General features: G+C 45.6%; 1 protein-coding gene across 1 annotated transcript in view; it reads right to left on the bottom strand.

The window, feature by feature from the left end:
* Window positions 1–16,945: 16,945 nt before the first annotated feature.
* LOC148523875 (putative gastrointestinal growth factor xP1) overlaps window positions 16,946–22,221 on the bottom strand; it is an 88,790-nt gene continuing 83,514 nt past the window's right edge. Inside the window, exon 4 of the mRNA XM_088472545.1 lies at window positions 16,946–17,084. Coding sequence (XP_088328671.1) covers window positions 16,946–17,084 — 139 coding nt within the window. The remainder of the gene's footprint in view (window positions 17,085–22,221) is intronic.

Here is a 22,221-nt window from a genome sequence, read left to right as displayed (position 1 = left end):
TTAGCAGACTGGCGTCCATCCTCTGCAGAATCTCCGGATGGTAATCCGATTTAAAATTGAGTTCTGTGAGGAGGGACACTGCCTGCGAGGGGGATTGCCCTGGACTGGCTTCTGCAGGGTCCTCAGCCGGATGTACTGGTTCCTCCCCTGCAGAGCCAGCAGAAAATCTGCGGCCAAGGCTCCCCTCTGGAGCAGACTCATCCACCTGTGTCTCTGTGAGAAAAAAGAGAAAAGAGTCACATTAGAATCTACATATTGTCTCAAAAACATTTCAGAGTTGGTTACATCACAACATTTACCTGGGACAACATGAGGAGCCGCAAAGTCTGGCATGTCCGTATCCATGTTGGACACGCCAAACACCTCCACAGCCTGCACACACCCCTGTGCCAGCTCTTCCAAATCAGTCAGCTCCAATGACACAGGGGTGGGACCCCCACCTGTCCCCCTTGCATGCCTAGCCCTGTCATCCATTTTTTGCTTCAGGCGATATCTGAAGTCTTGCCATCTGTGGGTGAAAAAGTTGGCATTATTCCTGCATTATTTGGCCCTGTATCCTCTTTTTTTGTTTTTATTTGGTTTAACTTACCTGCGTTTGACATCCCGGGCTAGACGGACAAAATCACCCACCCTATTGACAGCACTGGCTATCTCCTCCCACATTCTCCACTTCTGACTTACACCCATATTCCTGTCTGCCTATGGCAGGATGTCCACACACTTCTGAATCAAAACCTCCATCTCCTTTCTTGTGAATTGTGGCTGCCTTTTCTTTTTGCCAGCTTTGGCCGGAATACTGGGCCCAGCAGCCTCTTCCATGTCATCCTCAACACCTATTTACATTAAATTTTTGGAAATTTAGATGTCAATCTTTCACCCTATTCTGGTTCTAAATAATACTTGAAGAGAAATGAGAGAAAGACTTACCGGCCGCCTCTTGGCCATTGTTTGGCTGGTCTGTAGCCATTTTGCTTGTTACAACTTGAACTACACCAGACCGTTTGTTTTTTTCCGTGACGTATTTATACATGCGTCCTTATTATTCGACCGCATCATTGATTGTGCGTTCCTATGATCCGTCCTTAATTTGAGCGGGAAACGAAACACTATTTATGGCTCTTGGTGACTCGAGTCGAGGTGGCGGGTGTTGTTTGTTGGAGGTTGCGTGGTTCGGAGTGTATTGTTGGAGGGAGTAGTGTTTGGAGGAGGTTTTTTGGAGTTTGTTCGAGGCGTTTTTTTTTTAACAACTTTCCGTTCGCATTTTTTGGTATGGTTATTTTATTTGTGGTGTATTTTTTGTGTAAGTTTTTTCCCGTCATCCTTGTGTAAATTATGGATCTTCAAAATTGTTTTTTGGGGTCAAAAAATAATATGTTTTTTTTTTGGTTGTAGGTTTTTTTTGGCTGTGCCCCAATGACGTTTTTGTTCTGTGACTTATTTATCATGTATTGGTAAGTTTTGATTTTAATTTGATTTTTAAATGTTTATGTATTGTTCTTCGCATATTTTGGACTCATTAAGGTTTTTTTTAGGGTTTTTGGGGATGTTAAAAATGCGAACCATTTAGCGCACTTTTGTAGGCTTCATTCCCCTTGTAAAAATGCGAACCATTTAGCGCACTTTTGTAGGCTTCATTCCCCTTGTAAAAATGCGAACCATTTAGCGCACTTTTGTAGGCTTCATTCCCCTTGTAAAAATGCGAACCATTTAGCGCACTTTTGTAGGCTTCATTCCCCTTGTAAAAATGCGAACCATTTAGCGCATTTTTGTAGGCTTCATTACCCTTGTCAAAATGCGAACCATTTAGCGTTCAAATTTTTGTGTGCTTTTTTTGGGGCAAATTGTGGAAGTCCTCTCAATGTAGTTTTTCTATTGTTCGAAATGTGTGCTCCCACCCTTTATTTTGGCCCATTTTCTAAAATCACAAGATTACAAAATGGCCACAATGCCACCCTGGATCTCCTCCTCTCCTGGTCGCTCCGCCTCCCTCCATCAGTCAAGGCTGTCCGTCTCAGTTCCAGCGGCTTCTTCCTGAAGACAGCTCTCTCCGGACCCGCAATGGATGCCCGCAGTCAGGTAAGTGCGCTTGTAGTCTTCTCCGCACTGCGCCACCAACCACTCAGGACCCCCCAACTGTTACTTGGCACCTCTTTATATATGCCCTCCATCCGGGTCTCTAGCTCGCGGCGGGTGTTTCACTCGCGGCGGCTCTCCTCCCACTGGTTCCGCGCGCCTGATTGCTGCTCCGGGCTCGTGGACAAGTGGGGCTTCCCTTCTCTAGCCCCCCTGCCAGGAGCAGGAGTTTACTGCAGTGGGATAATCTATAGTCTCGGGGAGTATGAGGCAATTCTCTGCATGGAAACATAACATAACTATACCCCCACTTGGCCCAACATACATGCACAATACAGCTTTAAAATAGTAAAACATACTATGGGCCTCATTCAGACCCGCTCACGAGCGCAGGACGCTCGCAAGTGGGTCGATGTTACCCCAATGCGCATGCGCACGATGGAGGGAGCTCCGTCGTGCGCCTGCGTGAGACCCGGACAGCGACAGCCAAGCTGTCGCTCCGAGTCTTGCACCAAAGGGGGCGTGCTGTCGATGGTGACTGACAGCACGCCCCCTTTGGTGGGCATGCCGGGGGCGTCGCTGCCAGACGGAGGCGTTCCCATGGGAACGCCTACCGTTTGGGTCTGGCCCCACTGACATCACTAGTGATGTCAGTGGGAGTGATTTTGGCTCTGATAGAGCCAAAATCACTCCAGGGCTTGCGGCCAAGAGACCCTACCGCAGGGTCTCGTCGCAAGCCCGATGGTCTTCACCATCGCGGCCATCATCATGGACGCTCGCATAAGCTGTGGGTAGTCACCTACAGCTATGTGAGCGTCCAAAAGGCCGCTCCACATTTAAATAGGACGGCCCTGATTCAGAGCGAGCGCTCTGGTCAGAGCGTCCGGCTCTGAATCAGGGCCAATGTTCTTTTATACGACTATCTATGGATATCATACTTTAAACATATTACATCTGAACTCTCCCTAAATTCGGGGGGTATCACATATTCACCCCACTGTCTTATCTTATCAGTTTATTTTGATTATTTTTGTTTAATTTCTTGCACAGCCATACACTGGCACCTTTCTTTTTTAGTTCTTTTTGGTATCCATTCTTCCACACACCCAATTATATTTTCAGTTTTCCTATTTACCACGCATCACGGGCAATGCCCCCATGCCCATCTTTCATATCTCATTTCTCACTCCATGCAGTCACTTTTTGTAAACTCTTAATAATTCCACACTTCATGGGTCTCCTACCCTCTTACCCTCTCTTTTATCATTGCCCACTTTCTAAATTGTGGGTTTTCTAATTTTTCATATTTTTAATAACTAGTTTTTTTACATACATATTGTTTTACATATATACTTTCTTACCCATAGCCTCACCAGTGAGATAGGGGACAAGTCTACCAGCCCAAGTGTCTGTTGGCCATTTTAAGCTCTGTGCCACCCTTTCAACTATCAGCAAATATGCCTCTCGGTCATCTGCGGCAGACGTTTTCTTTAAATGCCCTGCACCTGTCATGGCCACCAACTGGATCACCAGCTGCAACATTTGTTACTCTGTCTTTTGGTGAGCGGCCAACAAATTTAATATAGTGCAAAAACTTCCTCAATTTTACAGTGGAACGTATATGTACAAATCTGGGAGCTTTTAGATAACAAGCCAGTATTTCCCAAAAAATAAACATATCTCTCTTTCAGCAATGCAATAGTTATCAAGGTTTAACACAGAAAAAGAAAATACTGCTTTTTTTTATTTTTCAAGCAATGCAGTGGTTAATTGAAACTAAGTATGTGTGCCTTGCTCTGTTCAAACAATAGGTGAACTTACTAATCAGCATTTGATATGTCTTAAGCTGGCCACACATCTAAAGATTATCTGTCCAACCAGCCAACTAGTTGATTGGTTGGAATGAAAATCTAGTAAATCTAGATTTGATCTCCTACTTCTAAGAGGGAGTATCTGGTAGCACACAGGTGCCAGAGTACAGGCTCCATTACCTTACTCCAACCTTGCTATGCATATCCTGTTATCGGTTCCTGACCTTGGCTTTGTTTGTGACTCTGATTTCTTCTGATTACTGGTACTGCGTTTGGTAATCTGGTTCTGACTTCGGCTTTCCTGTGACTCGCATACGTCTGCTTCCTGGTACCGTCTTGTCCGTTTGGTTCTGACCCGGCCTGTCGATTATGCTGAAAATCTTCTCCACTCCATCCAGAGTTCGCCAGCACCTGTATAGGGAAAACTACCCTGAAGGCCGCGACCTGTGTATCGGATGCAGCTAAGTCCATACCTTCTTGCGAGGGTCCCTGGTGATTACCGCTGGCACATTAGACTCCGCGCCTCAGGAATAGGTCACGCCAATTCCCCAAATACTGGTTGCATCCACTATACCTGAGAGTTGTGACAGTTAGATCCTTTGCCACGCTGGAAGTGGCTGGTTTCCCGTATGGGCCACCAAATGTAACACGGGGTGTAGAAATGAGGACTCAAGACAGGCAGGTAGTCGGAAAAGCAGTGTCCTTAATGGCAGCAGACACTACTTTAGGCTTAGGCCTGGAAAAACAGGCATACAGAACATAAGCAAATAAACATAAAAGGTCCCAGCGCTCCTCATGCTTAGCAGTCAGCAGTGGCTTACAGTCACAATCGGCCATACTCTCCCAGCATAGCCCTTGGTCCCTGGCACAACAACACTAAGGCCTACTAAACTGGCTGCTAGTCAGCATCAGTGCCCAGAGCAGTGGGTGTATGAGAGTTTTACACTCTTCCTATTCCTGAGTGATGAACTGGAGCTGGGTCTGTGTAACTGTGAAAACCTGGAGTTCCACATCTCCCTTGCTGCAAACTTAACAGACATCACTCTAGACTCCCTTGGACGGAGTTGATACCACGGGAATGTGGGCAATTCAAGTGAGAGACAACCCCTCTCACCACAATATATGGTGAGAGGCTATTTTGCTAATATGCACACAACGCAGTTGCTAATATCAGCGGTGATATGCAAATGTTTGTATTCGCATTGTGATCGCAGCCTAACATAAGGACGCCCACTTCCCCTTACACACATCCGTATACTTTGGCAATATAGTGAAACAATCGGTAATATCGAGTAACAAAGGACCCATATGCACAGTTATGGCAGGGTCAGACCTCAGGAATTGTTAACTTCATCGCACTCTCAGGCTGTATACAGTATGGCATTGCAGTGGATAATTTATGCACGCCCATGCAACGGTGTTCAAATGCACTGGCACGCCTGCGTTTCCCCGACAACCCCCATCAGCACCCACAAACGGCGCTTCCTGTCAATCACTTAGCAATGGGTCTGCATAGTCTCGATCGCAGTGACCAATTTGCACACGCGCACTGCAATGCATACGTATGCACAGTACACAACAATCGGCCAATAGCATGTGTAATTGCAGTTGCATTCGGTAATGAATCAGGCCCTTTGTCTCCTCTTCCCTGCCTGACCATGCTCATGGGGGGTGGAGCCGGGAGCTGGCGGTGGCAAGAAGAGCCTGGGGCATGGCCAAGTGCTGAAAACTGGATCTCACTGGGTTTACCAGCGCAGTGGCCGAGTTTTACTTGGGGAGCTTGCAGTCCTTCAGCCCCTAGGTAAAATCTGCCACTGCTTATGACCAGGGAGGAGGAATCAGGGTGGGAAGTGGCGTTCTCATATAGGCACAGTTAGGTAGGAATGCGTTCATGCAAATACGGCCCATGCACAGTGGCATCGCTAGGGTGGTGCGGGCCTCACCAGATGACTCTGTCTAAGAGGGTGACACCAAAATAGCAGATGAGCTCTGCTATTTTGGTGTCACCCCCTCGAATGGTGTCACCGAGTGGCCAGCACCAGTGATGGATGACAAGCACATGAGCGCATCATCCATTCCAACACTCCTGTGTGCAGAGAGGCTGGGGGCTGCCCAGCAGCTGTGGAGCGCTGGGAAACCCCTCAGTGTGATGAGAACGGGGGCATGGCACACAGCCCCACCCCCCGAAACATGGAAGCATGGCCTCGGGGGCACTGGGCCATGCTCGCTTCACGTGTGCACCTTCGGGGCATGTGAGGGGGCTGGAGGTCCCGCACTGGGTCTTACTACGCCCGGTGATGCCTCTGCCCATGCAGACCAGCACTATATTTATATACGCCTGTTAGGCGGAGCGTTTCTTACACCTAGTATAGTACAGGTGCTTTATGTGCTGATGATAATAATTACAGGTGAACAAGGTGCACGTGCTGCCGATGCAGAGGACTAGAGATCCGCGTATGTGCTGAAATGCACTGTACTGTGCGGCCATTTTAATTCCAACTGCATCAGGCCCTGTTTGCTTTGCTGTGTTGTTCAGCTGTACTGCTAGGAGTTCATTTCCAGTAACGGTGTACTGTACATTACAGAGATGTCCCTAGCACTGAAGACTGAGGAATGATTGTAGCTGCAGGCAGGGGCAAAACTACCGGTGGTGCAGCCTCCTGTGCATTACGTATCCGAGCTGTTGTCCAACACAGCTTCGAATACTCTACTGGAACATGGGCCGGCTAAGGTGACGCATTTGGTCACGCAGCCGGCCACCGCAGATGAGAGGAAGAGGCCAGGAAATCTCCGTCAGCTGATGGAGATCCCCCTCAAGAGCTACGACTCGCCTCTGTTTCGGGAAACAAAGGCCATCGCCGCCCCCTCCATGCCCACAAACGGCAGCAGACTGTCAATCAATGACAGTCTGCTGATAGTCTGCGTACGGGATCACTAGTGTGCACTGTTGAATAAGGCCCTATATCCACGAACAGGTACCTTATGTACCAATTGTACCTCACACCTCTTGTGGTTAGGTCCATCTTTACCATGTGTTTCACGTTATTGTATATAAATGGTTTGCATCATGAGTCCCTAAAAGTAAAGAATTGCATAACATGTTGTAATTTATGAATAAAAGATATTATTAATAATAATAATAATTTGATGATGACAAGAATAAAATAAAAACACATAGGGGGGATGCATCAATGCAGATTTTGCGATCACACCTCTGAAAATGAAGTTTTCAGAGGTCTGGCAGCAAATCGCATATGCACCAAGTCCCGGGATGCGATACATTTCGGGGCTTGGATGCGGTGGAAAACGCCATCCTCAGATGGCATTGTCCAATAAAGGCCTGAGTGCTCCTATTCACAATTCCCCCTGATAGTGATTCAATCTAATCCCTCCCGTTCCTCCCACAGCCCGTGCGTCACCTATCACATGCACAGAAGGACTTCTGGGTCATAAATCTGTAAGTCCTTCTTTCGAGGAGGACAACTCTTATTGGGAGAGCTATCCTTTGTGATAGCGTTCATAAATGCCGCCATCAGTGGTGATCAAACAGGACCAGGAGCCCCAAGTGACACAAATATTGCTCATTCCTCAAAATTCTCCCCACATTTTGAAAGAGAAATGCCGTAAACGGAGAGAGGACAGGGGTGTAGTTATGAAAATGGAATATTAAATATTTTCCATGATCCAAAAAGTAACAAACCACAACCTGGGGAAGGATATTGTTTATTTATTAGTGCCGACAAAGCTAAAGGCCCCCATACAAGGCACGATATGCCTGCCAATCCGATGGATCGGCACGATATAGGTACTATATTGTGTCGTGTATGGGCATGATATCGTACCTGATATCGCGCTGCGCACTCCCACGGGGTCGTACATCGCATCCCCAGGTCTTCCAGCAAAACCATCTGACCTGGGATGCGATGTACGATCCTATTCAGATGAAGGAGGGGGAAGCCGGCATATCGTGCAGTCTGCGGGGACAGCGCGATTTCCGGCGGTGATAGCACGATCCGTTTGCCGACGAATCGGCAGTTGCATCGCAACGTGTATGGCCACCTTTAGACAGCAAGATACATTAAAGCAGAATTATACTTTATACAATGCTAACGATCCCTAAAATACTTCAGCTGAGACATTTTAGTTGTAAAGTTGTAAAGTGCGGAGTAATCTAAAGGCCCCCATACATCAGCACAGTGTCGGACTGGGGAATGAAGGGCCTACCTGGAAAATGCAGTGATAGGGGCCCATATTTAGGGGTGTGGCCAGCCTCTAAATGGGGTGTGGCCACCAGCCTCCACAGAAAGTGCATGGATTGGGCTCCTTAAAAATTTAAATATAGTGAATACTTCTAGTGCATGCATGATAATGTACCAGATTAATAACACCAATGAACTGTAGAAAATACACAATAGTCCTGTGCAGTATAATGTAACATATGTATAATGTATAATTTAAGTGCACAGTCTTTAACCTGATCCCTAGAGGAGGGGGTGGGCCCACAGGCAGTGGGGCCCACCGGGGGATTCCCCTGTACCCCTGTGGGCCAGTCCAACCCTGCATCAGCAATTGATTGCAGCAATCGTGCAATCTGCAATCGATTGTGTATAAAAATCTTTCCCTTTTTCAATCGATTGCAGATTGCAGAACTGCCACAATCGATTGAAAAACATTGTGATATAACAAGTGGTGTCTCTTTATATAAATCAAGCATGTAAATGAATCGGCAGATACATAAAGCTGTTGCAAGTTGCAACTTAGGCCCTGATTCAGAGCCGTTCGTTAACAGCAGTACGCTCGTTGCGTTCCGATGTTGAGTAACCGCGCATGCGTCGGTGTTACACTGCGCATGTGCGTACGGCAGATTGCGAGTTTTTTTTGTCTCGTTCGTCAAATAGAGTACAGGAAGTGACATGTCAAATGTGATTGACAGAACAGGCCGTTTTTGGGCGTTGACGGGGGTGGAGATGGAAAAACGCAGGCGTGGCGAGGCGTTTTTGGGGCGTACATACATTAACAAATGCGAACGTCAAATGTGTTCGTACCAACTCATACGTCACTGGATGATCCTCTTTCCCTTCAAAATGCTCGCACAGCTTAGGGGCTGGATAACTCGACCACAGTGGCGATGGCCTTCTCCTCCGTCCCGGCACTCCACGATGTTGCATCGATTAATCACGGCTTGTCAGAAACTCAATTAGTGTTGGATTGAAAACCGGCTTGGTATGTGTTTGGAAAGCAGTTTTTTGGGATAGCACAAAACCGAACGCAGGTGGAAATCATAGCTGCTAATGTCAGGATTACACAATCAATTAGCGTACATTTGTGGGGGTGTATTTTGGCCGCAATGTGTTCGTTTTTGGACTATTGTAACAATAATGTCATCATGTTTAGGTTTGGTCCCTCATTTTGTGTTTGCAAGGTGTTTTTTCCTCCTTAGGTAATGTTTTAAACGTTCCTTAACGAGCAATTTTTTTTCAATGTGTAATTTTTTATTTTGAACGTTGTTGGCTTGTGGGCCCGGATTAAAAGTAACCCATTTTTTCAATAATGTCAGAATACAATGTCGTACATTTCTTGTAAATTTATTTTTATCCACCCAAAAAAAAAACCACATATTGAACTCCAACATTTTGGGCAGTGTTCCACAATATTTATTAATTGTGCAAACAATAATTTTTGGGTAAATGTAAATGCAAAAATTAAAAACAATTCACAAGAAAGGAGAGGGAAGTTTTGGCCAGAAAGGAATATGAGGCAAGCACAGAAGGAGTGTGGGAAAAGTAGCCAATGGTGTCACCGTTTTTTCGCCCGTTTGGCAGGGGGAGGGAGGGCGCCAGACCGGGTCCGGGATGTCATCGGGCTGGCCTGTCCAGAGGCAGATGTTGTGGCCTCTGGACTAGGCACAGGGCTAGGCACATTTGGAGGATTGGCTGATGTTGTGCCAGAGGTGGAGGATCCTGATGTCCCGGCAGGAAGGGAGGTCGGCTCCACCATGTGCTGGCGAACGAGCTGCTCCAGGGCAGTCGCGATGCGGATGTTGGCCCTGGTATTTTCCGCCAGGGCCTGATCAATGGTCACGTTGGCCGCAGCATTTTGCTCCAGGGCCTCAGCCACCCGTACCAGACTGGCGTCCATCCTCTGCAGAATCTCCGTATGGAAATCCGATTTAAACTTGAGTTCTGTGAGGAGGGACACTGCCTGCGAGGGGGATTGCCCTGGACTGGCTTCTGCAGGGTCCTCAGCCGGATGTACTGGTTCCTTCCCTGCAGAGCCAGCAGAAATTCTGCGGCCAAGGCTCCCCTCTGGAGCAGACTCATCCGCCTGTGTCTCTGTTGGAAAAATGAGAAAAGACTCACATTAGAATCTACATATTGGCACACTAACATTTCACAGTTGGTGACATCACAACATTTACCTGGGACAACATGAGGAGGCGCAAAGTCTGGCATGTCCGTATCCATGTTGGACACGCCAAACACCTCCACAGGCTGCACACACCCCTGTGCCAGCTCTTCTAAATCAGTAAACTCCAATGACACAGGGGTGGGACCTCCACCTGTCCCCCTTGCATGCCTAGCCCTGTCTGCCATTTTTTGTTTCAGGCGATATTTGAAGTCTTGCCATCTGTGGGTTAATTTGGAACCATTACTTTTTATTTGATTTGGTTTTAGGGTGGTCAAGTGTTTACTTACCGCCGTTTGACATCCCGGGCTAGACGGACATAATCACCCACCCTATTGACATCCACGGCTACCTCTTCCCACATTCTCCACTTCTGGCTTGAACTCATATTCCTGTCTGCCTGTGGCAGGATGTCCACACACTTCTGAATCAAAACCTCCATCTCTTTTCTTGTGAATTGTGGCTGCCTTTTCTTTTTGGCAGCTTTGCCCGGAATACTGGGCCCAGCAGCCTCTTCCATGTCATCCTCCTCACCTATTTGGGTAAATTTGCAGAATTCTCAACTTCACAACTTGCACAATATTATGTTTCTAATTAATCATTGAGTCAAAATGCATGAAATACTTACCGCCTGACTGTTATCCATTGTTTCCCTGGTCTGTAGCCATGTGTGATGTTCAAACTAGAAATACACCAGAATTGTGTTTGTGTCTCGTGACGTATTTATACATGCGTCCTTATTTTGCGGCCGCATCATTGATTGTGCGTTCCTCTGATCCTTCCTTAATTTGTGCGGGAAACGAAACACTATTTATGGCTTGGGGCGTCTCGACTCGAGGTGGCGTTTATTGAATGTTGGAGGTTACGTTGGTTGGAGTTGATTGTTGGCTGGTTTCAGAGTTTGCGTTTTTTGTGGGTTTTTTTTATTTTTCGGTTTTTCTTTGTTTTCCGTTCCTTTTTTTTCCATTTTGAATTTTTTGGTCGTTTCCAGTTTTGGTAAGTTTGGGGAAGTCTAACTTTGGGTCAATTTGTCTCTCATTCTGGTGTCGATTTTGCAAATAAGTTTTTCCCCTCATTTCATCTCTCTTAGGATTTATTTTGGCTCTGCCCCAAAGACATTTTGGTCCGGTTTCTTATATATTAGCTCTTGGTAAGTTCATGTGTTAAACTGTTTAGGAAATGTTCTTGTTTGTCTGTACGCAGCTTTGGTTGGCCTTCCACATGTAACGTTGTTTTTTGCAATTTTGAACTCTGTGTTTTTTTAACATTATTTATGCGGCATTATTGTGTCTTGTATTTGCGAACTAATTAGCGCATTTTTACTGCTTCCTATTGTGCCATGTATTTGCGAACTATTTAGCGTATTTTTACTACTTCCTATTGTGCCATGTATTTGCGAACTAATTAACGCATTTTTACTACTTCCTATTGTGCCATGTATTTGCGAACTAATTAACGCATTTTTACTACTTCCTATTGTGCCATGTATTTGCGAACTAATTAACGCATTTTTACTACTTCCTAATGTGCCATGTATTTGCGAAATAATTAGCGCTTTGTGAAATGTGTATTCATCCCTTAAAAATGTTTTTTTTTGCCTGGAGCATTGGTTGCTTACATTTGGCCTCAATTTGACGTAGTGTGCGCAACGTCGTTTTGCTCTTTGCCCAAATGTGTGTGTGTCCCCTTTTATTGTTTGTCTTGCTTAAATTTGTGATAATGACATGGCCAGCATAAAATGATGTATATTTTTGATGTTATTATTTGCAGTTCCAACATATCATGACAATACCCCGGCATGTAAGCATCAATGGATGGTATTTTCAAGCAAAGTTACATGTATTTTTATTGGGTGCGGTAAAAAGGCTGACATTCCAATGTTGTCATTTCAGGTTGATATGGGTCGGATTGTTCTGGCCCTGCTCCCGGAAGCCGACCAACCTCAATCTCGTCCCAGGCGTAGGCATCGTAGGCGTGCAAGGCCCCAGATATTTCGAACACGTGTCACCCTTTTTGGAATGCCAGATGATGAGGTTTTAAGATGATACCGTCTTCCTCCAAAAATCATCATAGACACTCTCTCATTAGAGAGAGAGTGATCTTGAGCGGCAAATTGACAGTCCTACAGCAATTCCACCACTTACGCAATTTATGGCGGTGTTACATTTCTGTGCCTCAGGATCGTTCCAAACAACGGTGGGAATAGTGGCGGGCATCTCACAATCCTCCTTTTCCCGGATCCTGAGGGCAGTGATGGAGGCACTTTTCAAGCACCTCCATCATTTTATTCAAATGCCTTTGGATATGGGTGCCCTTAGTGTGGCCAAGGCCAATTTTTACCAAATAGCTGGCTTCCCACACATCATAGGGGTTGTGGATGGTACTCACATACCACTTCAGCCTCCAGCACGGCTGGAGGCAATATTTAGAAACCGGAAACACTGTCACTCCCTCAATGTAATGGTGGTATGTGATGCCTCCCTCCAGATCCTGTCCCTGAATGCAAAATTACCAGGAAGTGCACATGACTCCTTCGTCATCCGGCAATCAGGGATATGGCACAAATTAACCAACCTACAAGCTGGTGATGCGTGGCTTCTGGGTAAGTGGAGACCTTTAGTACATAACAATGTTAAGCTTCATACAGAGTGAGCCTGATGTTGACTTTTTGTTTTCACAGGAGACAGTGGCTACCCTTGCACACCCTGGCTGCTCACTCCTTATTTGGCTCCCACACCAGGGCCACAAAGTGAGTATAATTCTGCACTTACAGCCACCAGGCAAGTGGTGGAGCGCTGTATCGGCCTTTTAAAAGGCCGATTCAGATGCCTCCATCGCTCTGGTGGCGAACTCATGTATTTGCCGGATATGGTTTCGAAAATTGTGGTCCTGTGTGGGATATTTCACAACATCGCCATAAGGAGTGGGGCCCCCCCGAGGTTGGTCGGAGGTCAGTATGTGGGGGGGCCATACGCGATGATGTGGTGGCCAGATTTTTTAGGTAATTATTTGAAAAAAAACAGTGTTGATACCTAATGTGTTTGGGTTGGTTTGAGAACATCTAATTTTTGGCTAATTTTTTTCTCCATCTTCTGTTTTTTTACATAATCTTTGGCACTCCAACGATGATTACTTCCTGCTACCCTTACAAAACCTGTATGTGGATATTTTGTGGATATATTCTGGAACCCTTATTGCCACGCCATATATGTGGAATCATGTTGGCATGGTCCTTCGTCAACCAGTTCTTGATTTTTTATTTGTGATGTTGGTTTTTTGGTATGTGTTGTATTTGAGATTATCACTGTGTGTTTTGTTTGTGAGTGACCACTTTGATTTTTCAGTTATGTTGGTAATAAATGTTTTGAGAGTGAAATGTTGTCCCTTTTTTGGAACGTTACCACCAAGTGTAACCAGGTTCACACACGTTACATTTGACTAAGGGGTAATCCAGTACTGACGCCATTTGAGCAAAAATGTTTTCTTTATTCAGGGTCCAAACCAACACCAAAAGGAAGCCTGTACAATCCTTTTGCTTCGTAATATTGCCCTAAGCTGCTTGCACACCAACTAGGAACCTGTAAAATGTAGAAATATCTAATTGTGACTACACCAAAAAAGGGAATTCAGATTTGTACTGTTAGGTGTTTCTTGTGGCTGTTTGCCATAAAAATACAACACACACTCTTATTGTCAAAAATTTGAATTCCTTGCAGGAACACTCTACTTATGTCAGAGTAAACAATATGTGGTTTTGAAAAAACGAATGAGCCAGAACGTAACTTCAAACAAAACTATTTATTTACAGAATGGGCAAAAAAAAAATAACTACTCCCTAAGGAGGACCGACATACGGTCAAGGACCACCAGCACCCCGATGATATTGCTGTGCATCTGGGCCACACAGGCGGATAAATTTGCCCGAAGCCTCTGTTCCTCTGTGGGTGAGAAAAGTGTGGGGATTAATACAACAATAGTGAAACCACATTAAAATAAAAAAAAATAAAAAAAATCCACAAAAATTAAAAAAAAAAAACGGTATTAAAACACATCACACTAAAATGGTGTAGGGCAAAAATACAAGGCCTATGTCCAAAATCCGACAGGTGTGCTATGTGTATGTTGAAACCAGCAGTAACAGGTTACGGCAATCGCCCAAAACCACTTAATTTTGGAAAATAAACACAAAAAACAAAAAAAAACATGAATACATACAAACAGTTTGTGACGATAAAAAACTGCAAAAAAAAACATACCGGAAGACCCAACGCCAGCTACAGAAGGCCCTCCATCGTCCTCCTCGGAGGTGGGTCCATTCCCCAAAGATCGGGGCGGGGTAATGACCGACTCCGGGGAGGGGGTCATTCTAAGAGGGGTGGTTGGAGGAGAGGGGGAATTGGGATGGAGGGGAAGGAGTCCAGAAAAATCTGGCTGAGGGTGTAGGAAGGCTGGGGAGGAGTGGGGAATAGGGGAAGGAGTGGAGTTGGATTGTTGGCTGGGGGTGGGGGAGAGTGGCCGTGATCGTCGTCTGGCGGGACGCTGACGGTGTAGTCTTCGCTGGGCCCCTAAAAGATGGGAAACAAATTGGGGTTAGTTCCAACACAAATCCACGCACAAAAACAATTTCAAATGCACCCCCAAAAACTTAAAAAAAAATGATATGAGGAGAATGAATAAATATGAAAGACAGGGAAAACATGGCCATGCAGATATGAGGAGAATGAATAAATATGAAAGACAGGGAAAACATGGCCATGCAGATATGAGGAGAATGAATAAATATGAAAGACAGGGAAAACATGGCCATGCAGATATGAGGAGAATGAATAAATATGAAAGACAGGGAAAACATGGCCATGCAGATATGAGGAGAATGAATAAATATGAAAGACAGGGAAAACATGGCCATGCAGATATGAGGAGAATTAATAAATATGAAAGACAGGGAAAACATGGCCATGCAGATATGAGGAGAATTAATAAATATGAAAGACAGGGCAAACATGGCCATGCAGTTAGGGCCACAAAGACAAACATGAAAACCACAATCCATTAAACTTACTTTCAGCATTCTGCATGCGAAAGCATGCCAGCAAGCGGGGCGTCCGCCGTTGCAGGTCCGACCACCTGCGCTCCAGCTGCCCGATATGGCGGCGTGAGCCGAAGGAGCGCAGGCGGGCCCGAACCTCCGCATATGCGGATCACTTCTCGCGGTTGGTGATGGGTGGAGGCTGGCTGGTGATCCGCCTATCCATCACCTCCGTAAGCACCAGCAGCTCGCGCCTGGTGAATGCGGAGGCTCTCATGATGGCAATGGAGTTTTTCCTAAAAATCATTTTTGATAAAGTGCTCCCAAATTTTATGATTGGCTAATGTATTTAGGAAATTAACAGGAGCAATTCTATTGGTTAGTGTATGAGTCATGTGTTCGACAGGGCCAGAAATCTGTGGAGACTTATGATAGGCTTAATGCAGTGACATGCGTAAGCAAATTTACATAAAGAAATGAACTCCAGGAACTATGCGGGTATAAAAATAAATAGACCAATTATTTAGAAGGGGCTAACATGTATTTTGACACTTAAAAGCGAATGTTTAAGCCGTACGTATTCTGCGGGGAAACACAAACACGGACATAAATAAAGTTCATTGTGTAAAAGAAAAAAAAAAAAACAATTAATCTAATTGATATATTGATTGGCATGTTACGATTGAGGGAGGTAGGCAGAAAAAACGAGCAGTTAATCGAAATGTCACAGTCCAACTTCCGGGTAGTACTAGTGCGTGCGTTCCCTTCAAACCACTTCGGGGATGTACGCTCGCTATTTGGCACGCTCGTTAGTTAGAGGAGGGGACGCCTGAGTTTGGGGAGGATGTTTTGATGCGAACGAAAATACGAGCGTGTGCCTGAATTTAAATGTTTTTTTTACGTTCGCCCAACGTACGAACGGCCACTTGCGTCCAGGTCCGAATGAGGGCCTTAATTTCTACAATTACAGGTAAAAATGTTCAAATTAAGTGAGGATGAATAGGCCTGTAAACCATGTGTGAGCCAAAAACTGATCACTGGTGTCGATCTAGAAATGGAGAACTTGAAAACTATAGATTACTAAAATTAAACATAAAAAGCTTTATTAAACAATCTTTAAAGATTGTTACATTTTTAAGTACTTATTAATTATACAGGCACCACAAGAAACATAGACCCCGCCCGCTTTCCATTCCAGGTACAGTTTTTTTTGGCGCTGCTGATAAACCTAGCATTTGCCCTGCTGACAAATCCCAGGCCACGGTTTCTGCTAGCCAGCTGCCTAGACATGGTGGTGATGTTGGTCAACGTGCGGGTGGAAGGGGACAGGTAAGTAAACCAGAGAGCTGCATTGGAGGTCGCCTCATCCTCCATATCAAGTGTAAAAACCCAATGCCTCATGAATCCATGTTTTACATAGTACATTTATAAGTTACTTGCATCAATTTATGCCCTCAGGAAAAATTAGTGATTTTGGCGGCCATTTTGTCTCACTCATTTTCAATGATTTGGGCGGCCATTTTGTCTCACTCATTTTCAGTGATTTTGGTGGCCATTTTGTCTCACTCATTTTCAGTGATCAGCGGAATACAATTTCTTGTGGAATCTTGAGGACTGGCTCTAGCGATTATGGAGATAAGATACTGGTTATGTGGCTCATTGATATGATATATGGGGTTGGCTTCTCAGCGTGTGTAGGTGCAAAGGTGCACATATCTGAATCACAGGATCGCTGGTAAAGGTTGTTCAGTTTTAAGGAGTGCAATCTGTAAGAGAAAAAAATAATAATTTAAACGTATAGTCAAACAGGAATGCAACTCCAAATGCATTATTATCGCTAGAGATGCGCGCAGACCTTTGTGTTTTGATTTTAAATCATTATTGTGTTTTGGTTTTGGATCTGGATTTAAAAAAAAATTGATAAAAACAGCTAAAACCATATAATTTGGACCTGTTTTTGTTTCTACGGTAACCTCAATAACATTCATTTTCCATTCAATTTTGACCACCTCACAGCTCACAATTTTGTTTTCATCAATATTGGCCAAAGGCTGCAGTGCGCTGATTGGCTAAACCAATGCTGGGTACACACCTGACAGATATATCTGCAGATGACGGTTGTTCATACGCACTGAACAGCCATCATCTGTCATCTGGCTGTGGATCCTGCTGGCCGGCCGCTGGAGGGCGCCTCTGAGTCCACAAAGGATGCCTCTTTCAATCCCAGCTCTGTGTGTGTGTGTGTGTGTGTGTGTGTGTGTGTGTGTGTGTGTGTGTGTGTGTGTGCGTGTGCGTGTGCGTGTTAATGAGTCCTGGCAGGGTGAGTTTGTGTGTGTTAATGAATGCTGATTGGATGAGTATGTGTGTGCGTGCGTGTGTGTTTACTAAGTCCTGGCAGGGTGTGTGTGTGTGTGTGTGTGTGTGTGTGTGTGTGTGTGTGTGTGTGTGTGTTAATCAGTGCTGAAAGGATTGGTGTGTGGATGGTTAATGAGTGCTGAAAGAGTTAGTGTGTGGAGGTTAATGAGTGCTGGCAGGGTGAGTGTGTGTGCTGACATATATTGGGGTACACATGTGTGGCATAAATATGTATTGGAGCATGGATGTGTGGCATAATAGATTGGGGCACAGCTGTATGGCATATCAAGAATTTGGGGCACATATGTGGCATATGTGTTGGGAGCATTGTGTGGCATATTCATGGCTATGTGGCATACAATACATTTGGTGCACAGCTTTGTGGCATATTATGCATTGGCGACTTCCCAACTGTCATATCTCGGCAAGGGACTAAAGACAGGCGTCGATGTGCCGTCGCCTGTCATTAGACATACGCCGGGAGCCCGACGCCCGGCATCCCGATCGAAGGGAAGCCGAGCACGGATAGCCGCGGGGGTGGAGGGTTAGGTTTAGGGTTCCCGGGGGGGACTTATGGTTAGGCACCCCCCTGGGAGGTTAGGGGAAGAGGGGGTTAGTGTTAGGTACCCCCGGGGGGAGGTTAGGGTTAGGCACCCCCCTGGGGGTCTTAGGTTTAGGAAGGGGGGATTAGGGTTAGGTACTGAGGGGGGAGGCTAGGGTTAGGCACCCCTAAGGGAGGGTTAGGGTTAGGGGGAAGAATTAGGTTAGCTAATACTTACCTGAGGGCGGTCGGGATTTCCACTGCTGCCGGGATGCTGGTGTCGGGATTCCAACATCCGGATATGCGTCCGCGGTAAATCATACCGATTCCCCTGCACCAAATCAGTATTCAACCCTGGTTCTCTAAGCCTGGACTACAATTGGAAAATAGGGGTGAAAAATGGGTGTGGGTTCACCCTATTTAACAATATCAAGCACCAGGCTTTACCAGCGGGGGGCTGACACTATAGCATGGTGACACAGAGTGGGGTACTCCTGCCATAACGACAACCAGCTCCAAACTGGTAAATTTAGGGTTGGAGTCCTTCGCATAATCTTCTTGGTTTCTTAGCATCCTGACACTGGCAAAATAAGAAAAACAGAACAGACTGGCTCAATAGACAGTAAATAGCAAATCTGTGCCATAGAATGACCGAGTCACTCCCAGTCACTCCATAGAAATGAACTTACAAGTGCAGATTGGCTGAGAGATGCGCACCCATGCTCTCAGCCAATCAGCACTTCCCCCATTAATTTCTATAGAGTGATCGGCAGTAACATGTCATGCTGCACACAGTGGCTCTCATTCAGACCCGGTCGCAAGCACCAATGTGCTCGCAACCGGATCGATGGGCAGCCCTGCGCACGCGCAGCGGCCGCACTGCGCAAGCCCCGGAGCGAGAGAGAAACTCTCTCACTCCGGAGCTTGCTACAAAAGGGGCGGCTGTCGATGTTGATCGACAGCTCGCCTCATTTTGTAGGTGGGACGGGGGGGGTTTCCAAACCGGAGGCGTTCCTTGAGGAACGCCTACAGTTTTGTGGGCGGCCGCACTGACATCATCAGTGATGTCAGTGGGGAGCTTCCTGCTCGATCAGAGTGGTAACCCACAGCTTAACTAACGACCAGGAGGCCGCACTTCAAAAAATGAAGCGGCCGCCCTCATTCAGAGAGAGCGATCGCTTCTAGCGACCACCTCTGAATGAGGGCCAGTGTGCAGAGCAGTCCATTGGTGAATTGATCAGCTGCATTCTTATTCTCATGAATATATGTTCAGCCCACAAAATGGCTGCCACCATGTTAATATAAATTATATTTGTGTTAGTTTATTGCAGTTACCTGCACGGGATTTGTCTGGAAACATCAGAAAACACCCGAAATTCTGGAATCAAAGCAGCTGCCTTTGGCTAAACAGTCTGCCCTGGAAAGACCGGGAAAGCCACAGTTGACTCTGGATTTAGGGGCGACGTTGCATTCAGCGGCAGCTGTTAGGAAGACGGGAGAGATACAATTATCCAGTTATTTCCTGCAAGGGTGGCAAATAGTAATATTATTTAATATTTTCTTTACAGGCTCTTAATGTCTGGGCATGCTGGCAGTTGTTCCACAAGTGCCATCGTGCCGGAGCAGGCTTGATGGGACTAGTAGGCCACCTGTAAAGAACAATATTAACAACTATTTATTACCTAGATACCCAAATCACAGGGAGTGGGTGGAAGAACACTGGGCTTTCAGCGCAGGGCTGGTTGTCCCTCGGGAGGAGGGTCTTTTTTGTGGTGTCCCGACTTTCCAATGGACTCCAGCCTTAAGTTGACCAGTTTGGGGCAGGTTGCTGTTATGGTAGGGGGACCCCACACTGTGTGTCTTCCTGCTATAACGTCAGCCCCCCGGCTGGTTCAGCCTGGTACCAGTTTATTGGGAATTAATGGGAACCACACAATGTATTTTTCCCCTATTTTCCAGTGTTGGCACAGGCTCAGAGGTCCAGGGATGGTTACTGATCTGGGGGAAACAAACCAAACATATACTGTATTTGTTTTTTAATTAACCATTTCTTCTATTATTAATACTCACTTGGGGATGTGGATGTAGCTCAGCTGTAGTCAGAAAGGTGTTTGGTCTCTCAATAATAATATGCAAATAGGGAGTGTGGCCGGGTCCCAAGCCAGCCACCCCTGCTCCCCCATGTGAACAAAATGGCGGCTGTGGCACTGAAGGGTTAATCATTGTGCCGCGGCGCCATCTTTAAATGGACCGATAGACGCAAAGTGCCAACTTCAAAAGGTTTACCCATGTAGTGTAGATGTATACAGTGGTGCTTGAAAGTTTGTGAACCCTTCAGAATTTTCTATATTTCTGCTGAAATTTGGCCTAAAAGTACCTCAGATTTTAACACAAGTTCTAAAAATAGATAAAAAGAACCAAATCAAACAAATGAGACAAAAAAATTAGACATGCTCTATTTTTTTGAGGAAAATGATGCAATATCACATATCTGTGAGTGGCAAAAGTATGTGAACCTTTGCTATCAGTATCTGGTATGACCCTTTATGCAGCAATAACGGCTTCTAAACATTTCTGGTAATTGTTGATTAGTCCTGAACATCGGCTTGGAGGAATTTCACCCCATTCCTCCGTACAAAACAGCTTCAACTCTGTTATGTTGGTGGATTTCCTCCCATGAACTTCTCGCTTCAGGTCCTTCCACAATATTTCGATTGGATTAAGGTCAGGACTTTGACTTGGCCATTTCACAACTTTAAATGTAATCTTCTTTAACCATTCTTTGGTCAAATGACTTGTGTGCTATGGTGCCACAGCACCACACAAAGTACATAAACAAATAGGTGACCAGTGACTTACAGTACAATACAATAAAAAATAATGCAGGACAAGGACATGGATAATATACATTGCTATATTAGCGACCATAACACCAAAATTAGCAACAGGACATAAGCAACCAAGTGTTAGGTGCCCTAGTGGGGAGTAAGAAGTAGATTAAAGTAAAGTAAGGAGAAGCAGAAGAGGGCTCTGCTCATAAGAGCTCACATTCTAAAGGGGAGGGGCAGACAAACAGGGATGACACAAATGAGGTGACAGGGAGGAAGGAGCATGTAGCAGCAAGTTAGGATGAGAGCTGGCAGGCTTTGATGAAGTAGTGGATCTTGAGAGCCTGTTTGAAGGATTGTAGAGAGTTGGAGAGTCTGATGGGGAGAGGGAGAGAGTTCCAAAGGTGGGGAGCAGCACAGGAAAAATCTTGGAGGCAGGAGTGGGAATAAGTAATCAGTTGGCATGAGAGGTGGCGTGCATTTGTTGAACAAAGAGGGCGGACAGGAGGGTGAAGGGAGATGAGGTCAGAGATGTAAATGGGAGAGGAAGGGGTGATGGCTTTGTAAGCGAGTGTGAGAACCTTGAATTGGGTTCTAATGGGGAAGGGGAGTCAGTGAAGGGCTTGTAAGAGAGGGGAGGCAGATGTAGAATGTTTGGACAGGAACAAAGCAGCATTGAGGTCAGACTGGAGAGGAGAGAGATGGGAGTTGGGGAGGCCAGATAGGAGGAGGTTACAGTAGTTCAATCTAGAGATGACCGGTGAGTGGATGACGGGTTTAGTAGCATCCTGGGTGGGAAAGGGTCTGATCCTGGAAATATTTTTGAGATGAAAATTACAGGACTGCAAGAAGTTCTGGATATGTGGTTTGAAGGAGAGGGAGGAGTCCAGGATAACTCCAAGACAGCACACTTTGGGACTAGAGGAGATAGTTGTGCCATCAATTGATAAAGAAGTAGCGGGAAGTGAGGTTACAGTATGTGGGAGGGTGGGAAGATGATCAGCTCAGTCTTAGACATATTAAGTTTAAGAAATCGTTGAGATATCCAGGAAGAAATAAAAGAGACGTTCTCTTGAGATGCAGCTCATGGACAGATGTCCTGACATTTTGCTTAGAATATTCTGGTATAATTCAGAATTAATTATCCCTTCAATGATGGTAAGTCGTCCTGGGCCAGAT

This window comes from Taudactylus pleione, unplaced genomic scaffold, assembly GCF_031769625.1.
Source record: "Taudactylus pleione unplaced genomic scaffold, aTauple2 ptg000126l, whole genome shotgun sequence".
NCBI classification, from domain to species: domain Eukaryota; kingdom Metazoa; phylum Chordata; class Amphibia; order Anura; family Myobatrachidae; genus Taudactylus; species Taudactylus pleione.
The sequence above is the reverse complement of the archived record's forward strand: the minus strand, read 5'-3'. Positions and strand labels throughout refer to the sequence as shown.